This window comes from Mastomys coucha, unplaced genomic scaffold (genome assembly GCF_008632895.1).
Source record: "Mastomys coucha isolate ucsf_1 unplaced genomic scaffold, UCSF_Mcou_1 pScaffold7, whole genome shotgun sequence".
NCBI classification, from domain to species: domain Eukaryota; kingdom Metazoa; phylum Chordata; class Mammalia; order Rodentia; family Muridae; genus Mastomys; species Mastomys coucha.
The window spans coordinates 201,896-223,534 of NW_022196913.1; the positions used below are offsets into that span (position 1 = coordinate 201,896).

The 21,639-nt window shown below is 43.6% G+C and overlaps 1 protein-coding gene across 4 annotated transcripts in view; it reads left to right on the forward strand.

The window, feature by feature from the left end:
• The window catches only part of Fam171a1 (family with sequence similarity 171 member A1), a 128,277-nt gene that overhangs the window by 102,273 nt on the left and 4,365 nt on the right, over window positions 1-21,639 (forward strand). For 3 of the 4 annotated variants that reach the window (XM_031359630.1, XM_031359631.1, XM_031359632.1), the window contains 2 exons: window positions 16,284-16,400; window positions 20,488-20,602. In XM_031359630.1, the coding sequence (XP_031215490.1) occupies window positions 16,284-16,400; window positions 20,488-20,602 (232 nt within the window). The remainder of the gene's footprint in view (window positions 1-16,283; window positions 16,401-20,487; window positions 20,603-21,639) is intronic. The other variant, XM_031359633.1, reaches the window with a different exon arrangement.

Here is a 21,639-nt window from a genome sequence, read left to right on the forward strand (position 1 = left end):
GGAGGGAGGGAGGGAGGGAGAAAGGAAGGAAGGAAGGAAGGAAGGAAGGAAGGAAGGAAGGAAGGAAGAAGGAAAGGAAGAAAGAAATTGACATCTTCATATGTTGACCCTGTTCATCAGAGGGTGACCTAATATATTAATATATTGTCAGGACACATGAATTGGATTTTCGTGAGTATGGTACAACACTATCAGTTGGCTCATCACCACTTATTTGAAGAGGCACAGCATGCATGTGCTACATTGAAACAGTTGCACATACATGCTCTGTGTGCTGTATTTGAAGAACATTTGCTTTGCACAGCAAAGGAGACTGGAGTGTGAAGCTCTTATCTTTTAAGGAATTGGCAGGCTTCTCTGACTTCAGTCCTTCCCATCATGCTGTGGCCTATAGCCTGTGGGGGTGGTACCTGGTAAAGTGATCGGTGTCCATGCTTAGTTGTGTGCAGGAGCCAGTTTGACCTTCTCACATCTGGGGAAGAAAGTCAGTCATGGCAAATATGTGCTAACTGTGGCTTTCAGGACAATAAGGGCCAATTGTGTCTGCTTTCTTTTATGGACATTTATTCTTTCTTCAGTGTATAACTAGGGCAGCAGATGGCTTTCTGGAGTGTGAGGTTGTATGACTTGTTGCCCTAGGGAATGGTCACTCATGAATAAGCAAACGAGGTCATTGGTTTGAATTCAAAGTGACTGATCCTGAATAATCAAAAAATCAATAGTGTTTTAGATTTTGGATTTGTATTTCTGCTATTTCAGTGTCACTCAGTTTTTTTGAATCCACTTTCTTCAACAAGATGGCAGTAAGAGAAGCCTACCCTGAGAGTGAAGCTATGTGGTGAGATCCAGTTTTAGCTGCCTTCCCAAACACCGCAGGCAGATTATGTGTGGGTTGCTATAGAAATGGTGGCTACTTAACCAGCCTCTTACTAGTTATGACGCATCCATAGCAGGTGCTCAGGAGTGACACCATAAATGGCCTGTGCAGTAGGTCTGTGTCTACTTCTGAAGGAACATGACTGCTTTTGCTGTGTGACCCACCAAGCTTTGCTGTGTGACCCACCAAGCTTTGCTGTGTGACCCACCAAGCTTTTAGGTAAGGCATGCTGGGTTTGCCCCTTAGAATACAGGTACATTCATTTATTTATCAATGTAGATTCATCAGTGTGGCAAGTTTATTGTAGGGAATGTTATAGGGGTTAGGGGGGAGGGAGTAAAAAAAATCTCTGCACCTTTATCTCAAATTTGATGTGAACCTAAAACTATTCTTTCTTTAAAAAATGAAGTCATGATCATTTTTATATGCCTCTCTGACCTCAAGTTTGGTCAAAGTGTTATCTAGGTCTCTAAGAATAATTTAGAGACTGTCAAGGACTTGCTTAAATGTGTTTTCAAGACTGACCCAGAAAAAAAAAAGACTGACCCAGAATTCTGACATGTAGAAATGGCAAGAGATACAGATATGCTAAATTATATGGATATTAAAATATTAACCATGTGTCTAGATGAAGGATTTCAGAGTGGCATGTTGTAGTTTGAATGACTTCTAAGGATACACTGTGTTACACTGTATAGGTAAAAGTTAGAAATGGAAATGTTTATTTGTCTAACAATTCAAGTACATATTTATATATGGGATTAGCTTTAGAACTATGTGTTCTATCTCCCACCACCCACCCAAAACAGATGTGGTATTTAAGGGTATTAAACAAAGGAAGATGTTGGCCTACCTAAGAGCGATGTCAGCGTACCCCTAACAGAGACAAATAGGCCATTTCCTAAGGAGCACTAGCTGAGAAACAGAAACAGACTCACTAGGTATCAAAGATGACCTTGAACTTCTAAAGAGCCTCTGCCTCTGCCTCTAAGATCTCAAGTCTACAACTGGCCTGTGGAGTGCTGAGGGACTCAACCAGGGGCTGTGCACATGCTAGCAAAAGGCCTCTTATTTTTCCAGATAGGAAAATGAGCCTGGGAGTGAACTGGGTTTTGGTGAGATTTTTAGGAGGGAAGAGGATAATTGGTCTGCAAAGAGTTGAGGGAGCTGAGGAGGTAGGTCAGTGCTGAGAACTCAGTGGGAACTTTTTCTAGACAAAGATCCCAGAGTGCGGCACAGACCCTCTGCTTTGAGTTTGGGGGAGTAAGATGGGTGTGTGTTCTGCCCCAAAGGATGAGAATTAGAGTTTGTAATATACTTGTGCTGCCCTGTGGGCTGATCTAAGAAGGACAGTTATTTTCCAGTGTTGCCTAGCAACTCAAAAAACAACCCTGTAACATCCATCTGTCTCTGAGCATTGTTAAGGTGTTTGTGTTGGTGGTGTGCTCGTAATGATCATTTTCAGAAAATTAGTTCTCAGGTAGCTGTGGTTTGAGGCACTTTTGTATTAAAATTCTATTCTTAGGGTGTTGGTTTTCTTAAAATCTCACTCTGTGTAGAACTATAACTTACCATGCTTGGATTTAACTGAAACCATTTTGGCAAGCCTGACAAAGGAGTAGTTAGTTTGTGGTTGAAGAGTTAGCAGCCAGTCCTTCTCAGAGGAAGCCTGTATTCTTTAATAGTTAACCATTAGCTACCACTGATAGAGCTGGTTGGTTAGGTGTAGCAACTTCATATCCTTCCGCTGGCTCTTTCCACCACCCGGAAACCTACAGGCCTTCCAGTGTGCCTGGGTTTTCAGCAAAAATGTGATGTTTAGTCTACTATAAGCCTAAGTGAAAATAATTAGGACATCAATGTGCCATAAGTTATTCTTGCTGCTGCTGTGGTGGTGGTTGTTAGAGACAAACTGCCATGTATCCCAGACTAGCCTCACACTGCTATGTAGCTGATGTTTCAGGTATATATTATCACCATTTCTGCCATGCTAAAGACTATAGCAACCAAGCTGCATACCCAGCTCACCAGCTAGTTATCTGGTGTGTGTGTATGTGTGTGTATGTGTGTGTGTGTGTGTGTGTGTGTGTGTGTGTGTGTGTACATGTGTGTGTATGTACATGCACCATTTACATAGAGATGTTGGTGAAGGCCAGGAGAGAGTGTTAGACCCTTGCAACTGGAGTGTGGATGCTGGGAACTGACTCTGGGTCCTCTACAAGAACAGCCAGTGTTCTTAACCACTAAGCCATCCAAAGCCCCAGATATTTTTAGCTACATTTATGCCTACTTCCTTTCACTTTAAAGAATAATTACAAAGTGATAGTAGCAGGTAGGTTTACCGTGGTTGTATATAGTTTCTAGCATTGCAGAAAAAACAGGGAGCCACAAACCAGCAGTTACAACAAATTGAATTTGAAGGCCTACGCCTCATGGTATTTGGGCTAGGTCCAGTTACTTAGCCATAGTGGGCCTCTGATTTCATGTCTGTGAAAAGAGTACAATAGGCAGAATCCCTACATCATAGACATATGAAAGGAGAGAAGTTAGAGCAGGACCAGGCACTTAGGGAAATCCTTCCTAGCCACCCCTCACCTCTCCTATCATCTTCTCCCCCTCTTCTTCCTCACCCTCCTTTTCCCCTTCTTCTTGCCCCTCCTCTCCTTTCCCCTTTCTCCTCCCCACTCCTTCCCCCTCCTTTTCTTCCTCCCTCTCTTCTCCCTTCCCCATTATCCTTCCCCTCCTCCTCCCTCACTCCTTCCCGAGCACCATCATTGTTATTATTGCTATCAGCCCATATGCCATTTGCAAATCTTCAGTGACACATGACAAGGAAAGTCAGGCTCAGACCTGAAGTTCTGTTAGTGTAGCACTGCAGTCTCCCCTCGGGGTGACTCCCTAGGACACTCCTCCAGTCACTAGTCTGATGCCAGTGTCCATGCCCCCCTGGGGGTTCAGTACTTTTAATATCATCACCACTTGAAATTGAACTTCCAAATAACTTCTGAGTCCAGGGCAGATGATCCCTCACACAGGAATATGTCTGATGTGCGTACAGACACACACATCTGCACACATCTGCCCATTGCTGCTCTTTTCATTCAGTTGAGCATCAATGGCTTCATGGCCACCTGTGCCACCTTTGTCCCTTCAACTAAGGACAGGTATTCTGGGGCAAGTAGTATTAGTGTTTGGGGGTGGAGTACTGTGTGTGTGTGTGTGTGTGTGTGTGTGTGTGTGTGCAGAGAGGACAACCTTGTGGAATCAGTTCTCCCCTTCATCTCTTTCCCCCTTATGTGGTTTCCAGAGATCAAACTCAGGTCTGCAGGGGCTTACATGGCAGTCACTCTACCCTGTGTGATAAGGAGAAGCAAAATCAAGTGTGTTAGAAGAAGGCTTTACAGTAAATTACATTTTACACTTAAATTCGATTGCTGTTTTCAGGAGTGAGCAAACTGGCTCAGTGGGTACAGTGTTTGCTGAACAAGCATGAAGACCTGAGTTTGGATCCACAGGAGCCACTCAGGAGGATCCTGGAGGCTTGCTTATCAGTTAGTCTGGCTAAGCGTTGAGCTCTGAGTTCAGTGACAGATCCTGACACGCATGCACACATGAACACATCCATACATACATAAAGCACACACACAAATCAAAGTTTTGAAAAATAGAGATTTTTTAGTTAGAATTTTAGTTTGAGGTAGTATGCCCTTATTTCTGCTTCTACCCACCTATTTTGACTTTATAATTTGGTGTGAGTGTGTCGCACATTGAGTGTGCAGGTGCATACACCCATGCACATGCGTGTGGTGACAGGTCTCTTCCTCTGTGACCCACCTGTCTCAACCCCACAAGGCTGGGCTTACAGGCACAGGCAGCCACACATGGCTTTTTACATTGGTGCGAGGAGTTGAGATCAAGCCCTCATGATTTCACCACCAATGATCTTACTCACTGAGCCATCTTTCCAGCCTCCGACAAATGATTTTTAAAAAACAAGTTCAGTGCACTGTATGAGAGACTTCTTTATTTCTTTTAAAATGTTTTTGTCTGAAATTGAACTTTCAAATAACTCCTGAGTCCAGGGCAGATGGTCCCTGATGCAGGAATGCCTGATGTGTAGAATATCTCTCTCTCTCTCTCTCTCTCTCTCTCTCTCTCTCTCTCTCTCTCTCTCTCTCTCTCTCTCTCTCTCTCACACACACACACACACACACAGGCTCTTAACCGCTGAGCCCCTTGCCATGGAATTCTAAGCCTGGCTTCCTTTTGTAAAACTGCATGAGTGCTAGTGAGACAGCTCGACAGCTCGTGGGGAAAGGTACTTGCCACCAAACCTGATAGCTGGAGTGCAGTCGCCCAGGTCCACATGGCGAAAGAAAAGAACTGGCTCCAGCAAGGTATCCCTTGACCTCCACATGAGTGCCCCAGCATGCATGCACACGCAGAATCAATGTAAAGGCTGCAGAGGTGGCTCGGGGGTTAAGAGCACTGGCCACTCTTCCAGAGGACCTGGGGTTAATTCCCAGCACCAACTCAGGTAACTCACAACCCACTCTAAAACCATCGCCAGGAAATATAACTCCTTCTTCTGTCCTCCGCAGACACCCTCACACACACAGTATGTATTCACACACACATACATATGTACATATACACAGACACATACGTAAGTAAAAATAATCATTTAAAATAAAGGTGATTAAAATGTTTAATTAAACAATTCATTTGTCTAGGATTTTTTTTCTCTTTGTGTGTAGTTATTTTACCTACATGTATGTCTGTCCACCACAGTGCCTATGGAGGCCAGAAAAGGATGTCAGATCCCTGGGACTGAAGTTACAGGTGGTAGTGAGCCATCATGTGGATGCTGGAGATTCAACCCGGGTCCTCTGGAAGAGCAGCCAGTGCTCTCACTAGCTCTCCAGCCCCATTGCATACATTTGCTAAACAACATCTTCATGCCAGCCCTCTCTCAGCTGCAGGCTCTGGGCATAAAGCAGTGAGGCAAAGAGAGTCGGGACATGATCCTGTGACACGGCGTTTGCTCTTAGAAGAGGCAGTGTATCCATGCACTTGAATGAAGTCAGGACCACAAGGCAGTTAAGCAGAGTGTTGTCAGAGGGGTAGATAAGCTGGTCAGAGCCTGTGAAGAGGAGACATTTGAGCTGATATCCTAAGAACGCATTGTAGCCTTCTCTGGAACTGTCTTTGGGGCATAACAGACTCAGATATAATGGTCCACACCAGGGTCTTGATTTTGGAACCAGTTTGGCCTCACACACGGGAGCCAGGTTGCAGAGTATGGAATGCTTCATTCATAATCAACATGTCTTCTACACACATTTGACTCCATCAACCCCCAGTAGGCTCTTCCAGGGGCTCAATTACTTCCTGAACAAATGAGAAAAGTACTTACAAAGGTGCTTTCAGTACATTGTAGGAAATGACATCAGGGATTTTTAGAGAAAGTCCTCGAGCCCTATGGGTCTACTTATCTGAAGGTTTTGCAACTGGAAGTTCAGTCCAGGCAAGTGGCCTGACTTCACCCAGGAACTTATTGGAACAGACCCCTGGGCTTTCCTCCAGATCTACCTATTGAACCACAGTGCACACACATGTGCACACACATGTGCACACACACACACACACACACACACACACACACACACACACACCTCAGTTTTAGCAAGCTCTTCAGCAAGCCATGGAGAGAAATGTCTCATAACACCTCTACAGATACCTGCAGACTCCCTGGTATGCCATCTTTCATTCTGAGCCATTTTTCTCATGCTGGGGACCACAGTCCTACTAACCCACTCACTCGTCTGTGGCTGTTGTGGTGGTATTTGTTAATCACTAAGTGGGAATTAAATATCCAGTGATAATGGGAAAAAAATTCTCTCAAGGGGGAGAGAATCTCATACTTTAGTGGTCTCCATCCTTGAAATCTGTATGTAGCTACTGTAAATGTGGAGTTCATACTCTATTGTCTATGTCTTGGGTGCTTTTAGCTCTTTAAGATAGAAGCTTTCCCTCAGCCTTCCAAAATCCTTGAAGTTTCCCATTATGGCTCCTTTCCCAAAACTTATCCTTAACTCATCAAGCCTTTAAAGGGGAAAACAAGTGGTTGCGTATATTCAGCTAATTATTAAGACACAGTGGCACATGCCTGTAATCCAAATCCCTTACGAACTGGGGCATATGTAAGACCCTTGGCTGGATCTCCAGCACAAAATTAAACCAATTAATTAAATAAAATAAATATGTTATTGTAGCTTAAAAGTCTCAGGGTCGCCGGGCGGTGGTGGCGCACTCCTTTAATCCCAGCACTTGGGAGGCAGAGACAGGCAGATTTTTGAGTTCAAGGCCAGCCTGGTCTACAGAGTCAGTTCCAGGACAGCCAGGGCTATATGGAGAAACCCTCTCTCAAAAAAAAAAAAAAAAGTCTCAGGGTCCTGGGATTTGGCTTAGACAGGTTAAAACACTTGTCCTGCAAACCTGATGACCTGGATTCAATCTCCAGAATCCATATTTTTTAAAAAAAAAAAATTGAATATGGGGTACACATCTGTGATCCCAGAACTTCTGAGATAAGATGGGGATGGAGATAGAAGGACGGGCCAGAAGATCCCCATAAGCCTGATGCAGGAAGCACAACAGCAGAATCAAGAGACTCTGCTTCAATAAAGTAGAAGACACGAACCAACTCCCAAACATGGTCTGCTAACCTCCATGCATTCACCATCACATACATGTTCCCAAATACAGGTACACACATGCCACAGACATACACACACACACACACACACACACAAAATCTTTTTTTAAAGAATGAACCTCTTCCTCAGAAACTGCCCTGTTCATGTTGCAGCCCCTTTAAAGGCTTCATGAGTTAAGGAGTTTGGGGAAAGGAGCCATAACAGGAAACTTCAAGGATTTTGGAAGGCTGATCCTCTATATTAAGAGAATGTATTAGGTGAATGCTAGCTTATTTCTGTCTTGGTTTCTAATACTCAGCCTGCCTCTCAGTTCCTGCTTCAAACACAAAGCCCTCAGCTACTGTGAATCTCCCTCCTTTTTCTTCTTGTGGAGACCAGTCCTGAAATCTCCTTTTCGAAAGCCATGAAGAATCCAAACACCCCTGTATAACTTCTGCTCCTCTGTTTGATTTCTTTCAACACAAACTATAAGGTAAATAGTTACCCAAAAAATAGTTAGCTCTGTAATTGACATGGGATGTTTGCTCTTAACTGATTCCATGGTAAAAGTAATTTCAGAGAAGATCACTCACGTATTTATAGCCAGTCTTTCCTTTGATATTGTAACTATTGAAATTGTGAATTCTTCTGCTGTGTGGTAAGTGGAGCTCAAGAGCTCCCACATCCTCTACTAGTCGTTTCTTTTTTTTTTTTTTTTCCTTTTCTTCTGAGCTGAAGTCTCACTGGTGGTCATGGCTGATCTTAAGCTGACCCTCCCCCTGCGCTGTGACCCTCATGGGTCCCAGGAGTGCTGCCCTGTGCCCATCTGAATGAACCTGTACCACTTACTTATAGTAAATCGTGCAATAAACTGTACTTTAATCTGGAGACTTCTGTATGGACGGTTGGTAGAACATCGCAGTAAAGGAACTAACCTAAAGTAATATAGACTAAGGCCTTAAAAGGCTTGTTATCCAGCTCCTTGAGACAGCAGGCATATTGAGGAGTCCAGATGGGACCGATGGTGGTGGTGGGTGATGCTAATGAGGACCCTGAGAGGATTAGAGAAGTTTGCTTTGTGTTTTCTGAAAACTGCCATACCCCAACCATGCTATGCTGACCCTATGCTGATTATTTCAACCAGAGCCCAAGAGGAAATGCTATTGACCAAGGCCAACAGCCATGAGGCAGGACAGCAGCAGGATTGTGTTGTCACAGTGAAAGACCCCTGGGGGAGACCCCCACTCAAATCTCAGGAGGATGTACACCCAAGGAATCATGAGAGACCACATCTTGATGTAATTACAAGAGGTATATTTTAATTTTCAGGATGCCCTGGTTTGGCACCACAGTTATCTCACACAGGAGATAATGGAGCCGACCACGAGGCTTGAAAGTTAGGGGTTTTTATAGGAAAAAGGTCTGAGGGAACAAAGGAATCAGTGTGGTCATACATGATTGGCTAGTTCAAATATTAACTATTACGTATAGAACAGAGTGGAAAATTCCTAAGGTTGGTGTTAATCTGAGTCAACAGAGCATCTGACCTTAAACCATATCTGAGAGGACCAGATGGTCCATTACTTAGTGTTTGCCAGGCATGTCTTTGCAGGCCTGGACCTTGGACATGTCCTCATTTGCCTAGACATGCTTTCCTCTATGTTTATAGTTTTATGTCTTCTTGACCTGCCAGCTCTTATGATATCTAATAACTTGCTTGCTCCTTCCCAGGCCTATGTGGGCCAGCTTGTGATGGATTCTTAGGCCCATAACTTTTCTTTCTAGTCAGCACAGGTTTAAAGCTTTAATTTCTCCTTACAACAGTTCATCCTGTGTCAACATAGGTGACCCTGCTGTTCATCGTGAGTGTTTCAGAATACTGCACAGTCAAAATGTAGGTGTGAGAGTAGAGATGGCCATACTCTGCAATGTGAACAATAACCACTTTTAACTGGCAGAATGGTTTTGAGATGGGTTTTCTGGGTGGTTGCAGAAGTCTTCCTGGCATCTAGCTTATAGATCTACTAGAAGTTACTCTAGTTTGTGCAGGAAGAATATATCAATTAGAATACATTAGAATAAGAAGTGAGGCACTGAGCTGCACATATTAAAATGCCCAGGCCAAATACTGTAGAAATGGGAAGCAGTGCCTTCATAATCTTCACAATCTTCAATGGCTTAAAGACATGAAGGACATGTCCTTCCTCTTCTGGGACATGTCTTCAGTTCACACAACTGGAATGTGGCCGGCTGGAATTCACATTTGTGAGATCAGCTGGCCCTGCATAGTTCTAGGCATTCATCCACTCAGTGCTTTGAAGTCCAATATGGTAAAAGTCTCAACAGGAAAGTAGAATCTTGTATTCTTGTGTTTTGCCTAATATGCAAGGAGTCAACTTCAATGCATAACCTGTTCTAGTTTTGTTGGGTTCTGCTTATAATTTCTTTAACTCAATGATGTTCATAACCGTTGTACTTACTATGAAGTTGGGCTGAGGTAGCCTTCCTATTAAAGAGGAGTATCCAGGCAGAATAAATATGCCAAGCAGGGACAGCAAGATAAAGCTGGGCTCTTTAGGTTTCTTTCAAAGGAGATGTTGCATTTGAACTGAGTCCTTTTTCATATTTTAGAGTCCTTTGGCCTTTGGGGAGACTAGTTCAATATTTGAACTTGCTTTTCTTTATATATACTTTTATGTTATATAAATAAAAGTTGATTTTGTTGTTGCATGGTAACCAACTAGCACATCAGTGATTGCTAGGAGACCCCACCCCATCTTAAAGATAAGGATGAGGTGCATCTGATGTTTACCATATATAATAACCATTAGAGTCAAATGCAGCTCCTGTGTAAAGAACCCAGAATGCTTTCCACACAGTGAACCATGCCAGCTAACTCCATAACAAAGACACCAAAAGATAGGCTCACTCTTTCAACACCTCACACATTCTTGAAAATATTTCTGTGCATATATACATGTGTATATATGTATGTATATATGCATATATGTATATATATGGATTCAGGTTGCCACTGTGTGATAATTGGATTGTCCTCATGTCCCTCACACGGCCTGAATATATTATTCTAGACAGTACATTAATAAGGAGGTGGTAACCGTGCTGATCATGGCAAGTTGGACCTCAGCAGCGGCAAAGGAACCAAACTTGACAAGAAGGACGTTATGTGTAGAAAGGACAGTGAACATGTGGGCAGCAGAAAAACTTGTCATAAGAGTAATCACACACCTCCAGAATCCTCAAGTCCATGTTCCTAGGGGCATTGAACCTAGTCTGGTCATTGATCATGACCATGGCCTCAAATAATCAAGAAAAACACTTGAGTCTGAATCAAAATTACATGGTATTTGTGTCAAACTTCCTTCTCAAATGTTGGCATGTAGCTTTCTTTTTGCTACTTTGTAGGTTCTTCTCTTCCCACCCTCTATTCCCCCAGGTTTCACCCCCTATTACTAGATACGAGAGAAAAAAGGAGAGAGAAGGAGGAGAGAGAGAGAGAGATCCCTAAATAAAATCAGCTGTCTGAAAGAGGACAGCATTATCGTTAGACTACTTCCTGCTGATTAGGGACATCATGTTCCTTGGGGGAAGTTTGACCTTCGAAGTCAGGATATCTAATTTCTTATTGTTATTTCTTCATTGTGCACTAAAAACACCAACCAACAATTCACCCCACCTCTCAGGGCCCTCAGGTTAATACACCCTCTGAAAAGTCCCCAGAATTCAAATTCACACAACTGGAGAAACCATCTGCAGCTGGCAAAATCATGCCCCTGCTAAAGCATGAGACAAATCATAATCAGCTGCTGTGGACAGTCTGCAGCAGTCCCACATCCCACACCTGGGATTAAAAGGAAAACATATTCTTAAAATATTTCTTTGTTTTTGTCACTACTTTGGCAGGTACAGAATAATATCCCTTTGGGAAGGGACTTTGCTTCCCTTTCTATGAGCAGCTTACCTTTGTCTGTTGTATGTATTGATTTTTGCTCAAGATTCCATTAAAAGGAGTCCAAATTCCTTAAAGCTATTTGAGAATTGATTAGCTAGGAATTCCAATCTTGCAACATCTCTTTCCTTGATGTTGGCAAAGGAACCACATGACCTTCACTCAAACACTTCCAACCACAGTTCATGTCAGAGCATAGAAGTCACCCTGCTAAGTCTGAGATACCCACTCAGCAGCCAGGTTCATGCAGCTGCACCTGTATGACTTTTCCTCATTAAAGCCACCCTGGGAAATGCACTAGAAAGTGTAAGTTTTGTCTAACTGCCATCAACAAGTGACAGCCGTTATCTCTGTGTGTCCCAGCAGTGGTCTCAATTGCCTGCGTAGGAAGTGGACATAGGAGTCCTACAGGGAAGCCATGGGGAGGGGTTAAGAAGGAACAGGCTAGGGAAAAATAAAAAGGCTGAGCAGATGAAGTGGGGCCAAAGAAACCAGGTACTGTTGTTCTCTGGGGCCTGCCCTGTGATTGGGTCACAAAGACGAGAATCTTCACAAGGACAGCCCTTTCACAGAGGCCATATTCAGCAGTACCAACAGCCATCCAAAAGGTGGCCTCACCGGCGTGGAAGGTGTAGAAAAATAAAGGTCTTTTACAGTTGAATATTTCTTCCACTTATAAAGCAGAAAACCCTGCTCTGTGTTGTCTGAACAGGACTGGTATCTGCACATGTGCATATGAAAGTACCCTTTCTAGCACCCTGCTATCTCATAACCTTATTCAACACAGGGCACCTTAAGGAGCTTCTTCTGTTCTGCTCGTGGTTTTGCCTGTAAAGAACCCACACCTTATTGCCCATCTTAAGCACAGTTCCCACCTGTGCACCAATGTGCAGGTGGCAAGCCCTCTTCCTCCTCTTCCTCCTCCCCCTCCTCCTCCTCCTCCTTTCCCCCAGGGAGGAAAGCCCCATTGTCCTGCCATGGCATCAGGGTCTCAGTAATGAGAAGCACATGCTTCCAGCACACAATTCATTAATTCTTATGTTTCCTGTAGCCTTCCCTCCCACAAAAACAGAAATCTTGGAAGATGCCCTTGCCAGGAACAGCATGATCGAATCCCAAAACAGCATCACACTTTTGTCAGACCCTATTGTGTATTATCTAGAAGATCTGCCAAAGTTAATGACTCTCCCCAGCTGGCTTCTCTCCCTGTTGTTTGGAAGGGGAGCATCCCAGTTTAGCCCCACTGCTGCTAGGATAGCTTTCCTGTCAACCACATCCCGCCTTTCTCGGAAGGATACTGATGCTATTTGTTGCATTCACTCGAGTGAAAGTAAGTTCCTGTTTGGAGATAGTTCTAGGTACTTGGTTGTAATGAGAATTTTGGCTTTTTTAAACATAGAAACATTATTGGAATGTTTTTATTTTAATCCCAGGTGTGGGATATGGGACTGCTTCAAACTGTCCACAGCAGCTGACTAGGATTTGCCTTGTACTCTGTCAGGGGTGTGATTTTTGCCAGCTGCAGATAGTTCCTGCAAGTGTATGTTTAGAATCTTCGGGACTCTTGAGAGGCTATAAAAATGCTAGAGCCCAAGAGGTGCAGTGGCTGCCGCTCCTGCCGCTCCTGCCGCTGCTTGCTGCTTGGTGGTTGTAGTTATCCTAAGGACAAAGATCAACATTGTCCCAAGGAACTTCCCTAATCATCAGGAAGTAGTCCATGAGATCAAGTTGACACCCCTTTTCCCCTCTAGCCTTGTCTACTAACTAATGTTGGGAATTGGAAGAGATAAGGGTGGTAGAGAAAGGAACCCATACACTTAGTAGAAGACAAAAAGGTATAAAATACATAGGTGGGCACTCTCAGAGTTTGTAACTCATTGGAGGAGGTCAGACCTAAAACAACATGTGAGCACACGTCTTGGAAAAATAATGATCCAGTAAAAATGTTTCCTAGGAATGAGGAGGTACAGAATGTGCAGATGTGCAGGAAATTCTCCCCAAACTCAGATGTGTGTCTTTTAGAATAGAGGAAAAGGGTGTGAGGTTAGACCTACAAAAGCCAATCATGAGGACTAGCTAGGACAAGCAGATGGCACAGGACCTTAGTTGGCCTTGGTTTACAGCTTCCTTAGCTTTGATGTTTATTCCAAGTTCTACCCAGGCAAATGTAGAAGCTCCTTCCCAGCTGTGGCTTATCTACTACCTCCTGTTCACCTTGAACCTGTCTTTCCAGTCCTTGGCCCATTGCTTCATGCTTCTCCATGGTGCTCCATTTTCTGAGTGACCTTGTCACCCTCCTGTCTCCCTCCCCACCTGTTGTCCTTACTGACAAGCCCTGCTCCACTATTCCTTGACCTTCCAAACCACTTTGGACGTCTTTAGCAGATGGCCTTTCTATGTTCCATCTTCCAGGCTAGAACAGAGACCAGTCTTCTGGTAAGTGGGCATGGACTCATAATGTTGATAATAGCTCCACCCACTTGGCTTGCATCATACATAACTTGGAGAAGTTTTTCAAGTCATTTTCAGTTGATTTTCTTCTAAGAAGCAACTTGGGCAGAGTTGGCAGTTTATGAATGAACAGGAATTAGGACTCAGCTCCCAGCTCTTATCTGCTGGATCCCATTTAGCATCCACCCCATTTGAAGAGCAGTGACTCAAACATCTAATCTGGGGAACCAGCCAACCAAAGAGTGCATGGCTACATCCTGGCTAATCCAAAAGATGCTGCCTGCTGTGCTGGTGGAGGAGTGTGCGTGGGAGTGGGTGGTGTTTGTGAGTCACACAGAAGGAGAGCACGAGGGAGTGATGGGAGCAGCTGGAACTTAGCTGTTCTCTTCTTCTGGAGAAATGTCCTTGCCCAGCATAGAAACCCTCCTTTCTACTACTGTGTTCAGTGTCTTCTGTTTCCCTTTCCTCAGAAGCCCCATGGAACCACTGGCACTCTCAGATGCTACACAATCTCTGAATTGACATGATCCATGACTCAGGAAATGAGTCCAATCTGGACATCCACGGGCTCATGCTTGTTTTAGAAACCTTGTTTTAGCTTACATTCTGCTTCAGCTTCAACCAAAACCACCTAGAGCCATGATTTCACAGGCAGGCCTGTCGCATTCATAACTCATGAATGCAGAGCCCTTGCTATACCTGGTGTCCCCTGCCTTCCTTGCTGCTGCTGTACAAAGAAAAAGGAGTGTGAGGGGGGAAGCACCTTTCTACCCACTCCATTGAGCATTGCCATAGCAACTAGAAGCAGCCCAAGTGTTATTTTGTTTTGTTTTTTCTCCAGTTTGAAAAAAAAAAAAAAAACTACTTTTGCCTCAGTAATATGTGACCCTGGAACTTGAGACATAGGGTCAACCGCTTTGACACACTTGATCCAGCCAGGATCATCCATGTGGCAGTTTTGGGTAGTCTGTGACTGTAGGAGTAGGAAGGACTCAGAAGCATTCCTGTATGTGCAGCCGGTGCCAGCATTGCTGGTTCAGGAGAGGTGTGCACAAGCCTTGGGTGTGGGGAGGGGGGCACTTACCTGGCTGCCTCCTTCTTGGGCTTCTGCCCACAGTGGCCATCACAGGCCTCAATATAAGTTTCCTGCTGGGGAGCACTTGCCTTTTGAGCTAGGAAACAGTCTGTTGGCCTAGAACTAGTTTGTCTCCATCCATGAGCCTTCGCCTGCAGGCTTGAGAAAGGAGCACTGTCATCGTCAGTCTCTGGGGAGATCTGTGGGAGCGTTGCATGGCCGCAACCTTGCAGTCAGGCAGACCTAGGTCCCTCCATGCTGTGTTCGGAGCACCCAGGCCTTGTGAAAGTTCTAAAGCCCATCATTCCTCAACCTCCCGTTCCCCCAAGGAAATGAAATCACGCAGTACGGCATTGCTGTGAGAATCATAGATAATGACTATAAGACAATGAATATATCATGGTGAGCTAGCACACAGATTTTTTTAAATGGCAACTTTTTAATATTATTGCCTACACCAGACTTACTCACCCAGGATATGCAAAGATGGCATTGATGAATGGATATTTTTTTTTTTTTTTTTTTTTTTTTTTTTTTTGGTTTTTCAAGACAGGGTTTCTCTGTGTAGCCCTGGCTGTCCTGGAACTCACTCTGTAGACCAGGTCGGCCTCGAACTCAGAAATTCACCTGTCTCTGCCTCCCAAGTGCTGGGATTAAAGGCGTGAGCCACCACCGCCCGGCTTGATGAATGGATATTTTTAAAACTGAGGCTGGAGATGGGGTGGGGGCTCAGTGGCAGAGCAATTGCTTAGCATCCCTGGTGCTGCAAACATAGATTAAGCAAATAAATCTTTTCTAAATAATTGAGACCTAGCCTTAACTAGGATAAGAAATGTTCTTATTCACTTAAATGTAAATACTATGAATGACACTGGGCTCCCTCTTTCCACCTCTACCAACTCCTAGCACACTGACGCCAGTACTCTGACTCTTTGGAACTCCTGGGCCTTCTGCTCAGATTTTCTGTTTGGAAAGAAAGGCAGGCACTAATGTGGCTGAAATACAGTTAGTTGATAACACAAAGAAAATCCAAAACCGTTCACCTGTCCCTGCAGGGAAGTTGCAAAGACTTTTTACCGAAGCTGTGTACAGTCTGTAGGTGGTAAAGTGACTGTCTGGCTATCCAGCAAGTTGTGAATGTGTCATTTAAAGTGGATTTCATAAACATTCGTGCCCATGTACCCTGATGAAGTTCTTTTCCGATCCCCACAGGAACGTGGCTGAAGAGTGGCCTGGGCCTGGTGCACCAGGACAGCAGCCAGCTTACGTGGACGTACATTGCTCCTCAGCTAGGGTACTGGGTGGCAGCCATGTCTCCTCCCAGCCCAGGTAAGGCAGAGCCAACAGGGGTGGCAATCCAGGTGGATTTCTTTGGGGGTCTGAGCTCAACATTCACTTAAATATAACTTCAACAGGCAGTTCATGTTATACTCTTTTAGAACGCCAAAGAAAGGCTGTTTTGTGGGCCAGGAGCAGTGCCTAGAACTTTGACGTGGAGGCTGGGCATAAGGCGTGGTGGAAACGGTCCTGTCTCCAGTCCGCTCTTGCTCAGACAGTTGCCTTTGGGAATTCTTAATGAAAGTGTTCAGAAGAGGCTGGGACCTGCTCCTCCCTGATTCCTGAAACAGCTATGGCCTGGTGTATCTGTAAGCTTGAGGGACAAGCTCTCAGCAAAAAGCCACCACTGGGGGCTTCCTGAGGCAAAATGCTTGGCTTAGCATTTCTTATCAGTTTAGTGAAAAGCTAGATGCCTAATGTTCAAAAGAGTAATCTTCACTGAGAATGTATAGGTTGACTCCAGTTTAGGACATGATAAATATATGCATATATGTGTGTGTATGTATATGTATATATACTTACTCAATTCCAGTGACATTTCAGAATAATGTGCTTCTCATAAGAATTCTTCCTAGTGATGTCTCCCATTGCTGCCTTTAAAAGCATACCACTTGGCCTCACCAACCTTGAAGAATCCAGTTTCCTCGGCAATATGTATGCTACGGATACATCAGGGATTTTGCTTTGTGTTGTTTTTAACACATGTTAAAGTACATGCTGTCCTGAGTTACTTAATTGGGATAGGTTAAATATGAGCTATGGTTAAAAGGGACTTCATACAAAGACACTATTGATGCATTTCCAAATGAAAACTCAAAATATTTTAGCAATGGAATTAATGTTGAATTAATTCAACATTATAGAATTCATGCTCCAACCTTCTAAGTAACTAATAGAATGGAGCCATTCCTAGATGGGTGTGGAAAAGCCTTCCATTCAGTCACCACATTCCCATCTAAGAAAATGCACACTCTTCAGCGCTTTCCTCGAAGGAATTGCTCTCACAGTATTGCAGCGTGAACCTGGCACAGAAACACCCTGTTTCTCTAATTTGAAGTACACAAAAGTAGACAAAAGAGAGAAAGAAACGAAATGCCTCAGGTACCAGAGTGAACGCCACAAAGTCCATCCACCAAAGGGGAGTTTTCTTAGATGGATTTTCAAACAACTGTTGCTGTCCATTTTCCTACCATGTAACAGATTAATATTGATATATGCTTTTATAAAGAGGAAACCTGTGCCTGGCACAGGCTCCCTAGGAGTTCTCACGCAGTGAAAGAAGAGGCTCGGAGCTGTGAAAAGCAACCTCACCCTAGCCCAGTGGTGCACGTCATGGGGATGCATATGTGGACAATCTCCCTGTTATCTCTTTTATTAAGACAAATTTCAGTGAAGCTGTGCTTCCCTGAGCCACAAACCAAGAAGAAAACGATTATGGCTTTGTTCCTTAATTCTCGGCTTAAGCAGAGACTAAAGTTTAAGCTGTGAGTTTTATGAAGATTTCTTTTGACACAGACTACAATAACTGCATTCTGAGTGCTTAACAGACCTTGAGAATGGTCTTACAAGACCGAAGTGTCTGCCTGTCCTTCTCTTGCCTTCTGTGTGGAGGATCAAATCCAATGTCTTTGAATATTATCTCTATATTAAAATGTCCCAGGAACAGTAAAAGGCATTATACAGACATCTGCGTACACACTTTCCTACCCACTAAATGAACTGTATTAAAGAGAGAATTCCATTCTCTTCTGGACTCAGGAAACATCACCAATTCCAAACCCCAGTGATCTTCCTTGGATTCATTTAGCTCTTTAAAAGACTTGAGCTAGACATGCTGGCTCATCCAAGCTCTAGTGGAGCAGAGGCAAAAGAGTTCCTGGAAGTTCCAGGCCAACCAGGCCAACCAGGCCAACCAGGGCTTATAGTGAAACCCTGGAGAAGGAGACAGAAGGGAACAGGGAGAAAGGGAGGGAATGAAAATTTGTCTCCTTAAAGATATTTCTATGAACATAGTGGAGCATGTGTCCTCCACTATGTTCATATGTTCATAGCAGCCTTATTTATAATAGCCAGAAATTGGAAACAACCTAGATGTCCCTCAACAGAGGAATGGATACAGAAAATGTGGTACATCTACACAATGGAGTACTACTCAGCTATTAAAAACAATGAATTTATGAAATTCTTAGGCAAATGTATAGAACTAGAAAATATCATCCTGAGTGAGGTAATCTAATCACAAAAGAACACACATGGTATGCACTCTCTGATAAGTGGATATTAGCCTAGAAGATCGGAATACACAAAGTACAATCTACAAACCACAAGAAACTCAAGAAGAAGGAAGACCAAAGTATGGATACTTCGTTCCTTCTTAAAAGGGGGAACAAAATACCCATGGAAGGATTTTCAGAGACAAACTATGGAGCAGAGACTGAAGGAAGGACAATCCAGAGACTGCTCCACCTGGGAATCCTTCCCATATTCAATCATCAAATCCAGACACTACTGTGGATGTCAGCAAGTGCTGGCTGACAGGAGCCTGATATAGCTGTCTCCTGAGAGGCTCTGCCAGTACCCTACTAATACAGAAGTAGAGGCTCACAGCCATCCATTGCACTGAGCACAGGGTCCCCAATGAAGGAGCTAGAGAAAGGACCCAAGGAGCTGAAGGGTTTGCAGCCCCTTAGCACGAACAACAATATGAACTAACTAGTACTCTCAGAGCTCACAGGGACTGAAACTCCAACCAAAGAGTACACATGGTGGGACTATTGGCTCCAGCTGCATATGTAGCAGAGGATGGCCTAGTCGGTCATCAATGGGAGGAGAGGCCCTTGGCCCTGTGAAGGTTCTATACCCCAGTGTAGGGGAATGCCAGGGCCAGGAAGTGTGAGAGGGTGGGGCAGTGAGCAGGGAGAAGGGGTAAGGAACAGGGGATTGTTTTCGTTTTAGGGTTTTTTTTATTTTACTTTTTTTCTTATTTTACTTTATTTTTATTTTTTCTTTTGGAGGGGAACCTGGGAAAGAAGATATTGTAAATAAAGAAAATGTCTAATAAAAAAAGAAAACATCTAATAAAAATTAATAAATAAAAGATATTTCTAAAAAAGAAATCTGTCATTGAACATCAAAAGTAAATTTTTAGTAAAGCAGATGGGTACTTGTTAATAAATAGTATGAAGCTACTGTGTCCTGTCTCTTTACAGTGCAGGAAACTGGACAAGAATAAATGTCATTGAGAGGTTTTATCACCAATCTCTTGTGAGCTACCATGTGAGCCTGATTTATATTACTCATAACATTATGAGGTTGATTCTCATTGCCCTTGAACATCAAGAGCAAAACTTAAATCCACCCCTTGGTGTTCGTTACATTGCAAATTAAAAGCTGTTGTTTTGTTCTGATTATCACTAGCAAATCTTATCTTTAAGTGCTAGAGAGGTCTAGGACCATAAGAGGTTAGCCTTGTTAAAAATAAACAAAAACAATATCATGAATGACTATTTAATTTCTTTAAATAGGAAAATATTTTGGTCAGACTTGAGATTTTAAAATCACAGTAAATTTCTATCATATATATAAAACAATTCATTCAGGCAAAAGATATTCTGTACAGCAGTAATTTCCAGGAAAAGTGCAAATAAAGTCATAGCCATTTTTTCCTACCTTGTAAAATCCCCAGATACTTGGTTCCTCTCATACATGAGGATCTACTCAATGGTTTATCATACATTTATTTTCCTTTATTAAAAGATCATGTATTTAGAATTCTGGGCATGCTGCTGAGAGAGGCTCGATTCTCCTCTAATGGGAGGGCGTGGGAATCCCCTTGATGTAAGAGATTTCATACCTGAGCATCAGGGGCTACCGGCCAGTGAAGGGCTAGCAGCCATCATGGACAGGAGTGACAGTACCTCAAGTAAAACAGCCATCGTGTCTCTGACCGACCACTGCTATCTACCAGGCAGAAAGAGGGTTGTTTTTCTTTTTTTAAGTCATTACATTCTCAATTCATTATTCCTATTCTTACATAAAGGAATTCAAAGCTCTAAAATGCAATTTTCTGACCTTCTAGGTCCCGTTGTGACACAGGACATTACCACGTATCACACGGTGTTTCTTTTGGCCATTTTAGGAGGAATGGCTTTCATTCTTTTGGTTTTGCTGTGTCTCCTTTTATATTATTGCAGGTAAAGTTTTACCATTTGGATGATGTATTTGTTTAATGTAGAATTTCCTATACAATTGGTATTTGGAAATGTTTTTTTCCTTCTTCTTTCTTTTTTCCCCTAAACCATTTTAGTTTAACTCATGAAAAATTACCTAGAACTCACACATGTAGTCTAAGTTGCAAGGGACCCCACAAGTTGTATAAAGTTGCAGATAGTGTTAAGGGGCTTATAAGAGCTTAGGTGCTGGGGAGATGCCTCAGGAAGTAAGAGCTCCTTCTGTGGCAGCATGAGGGCCTATGTTTAGATCCCTAGCACCCACGAGAGAAGAGGAGTCTAGCCACTCAACACCTGTCTGCAGCCCTGTTGCGGTGCTGTAGGCAATTAAGACAAGAAAGCTTATTGGCTGCCAGTCTCGCTCCAAGTTCAAGAGAGGTCCTAGAATAAGGCAGACAATGATAGAGAGCATCAGACATTCCCCTCTGTCCTACACATGCTTGCACTGTGCATAGACCACACACACATGCACACACTTGTATGCACACACATGCACACACTTGTTTGCACACACATAGTCAACAAGCTTAACAAGGCTGGGAAATAGCTTGGTTAGTAAAGTGTTTACTGTATAAGCATGAGAACCTGACTTGGCACTTCAAAAGCCACATATAAAATCTGGATGTGGTGTCCCATGCCATAATCCCAGCACTAGAGAGGCAGACCAGTGTACCTTTAGGGCTCCCGGACCAGAAGCCTAGCCTGCTTGATAAGCTCTAGGTTAAATGAGAGAGCCTGTCTTGAATAATAAGGTGGACAATGCTTGAGAAATAATACCCAGCATTGATCTCTGGCCTACAGAGACACACACAAGCACACACATGCACCCCTACAGACACACACACACACAAGCACACACATGCACCCCTACAGAAACACACACACAAGTACACACATGTGCACCCCTACAGACACACACACACACAAGCACACATGCGCCGGGCGGTGGTGGCGCACGCCTTTAATCCCAGCACTTGGGAGGCAGAGGCAGGCGGATTTCT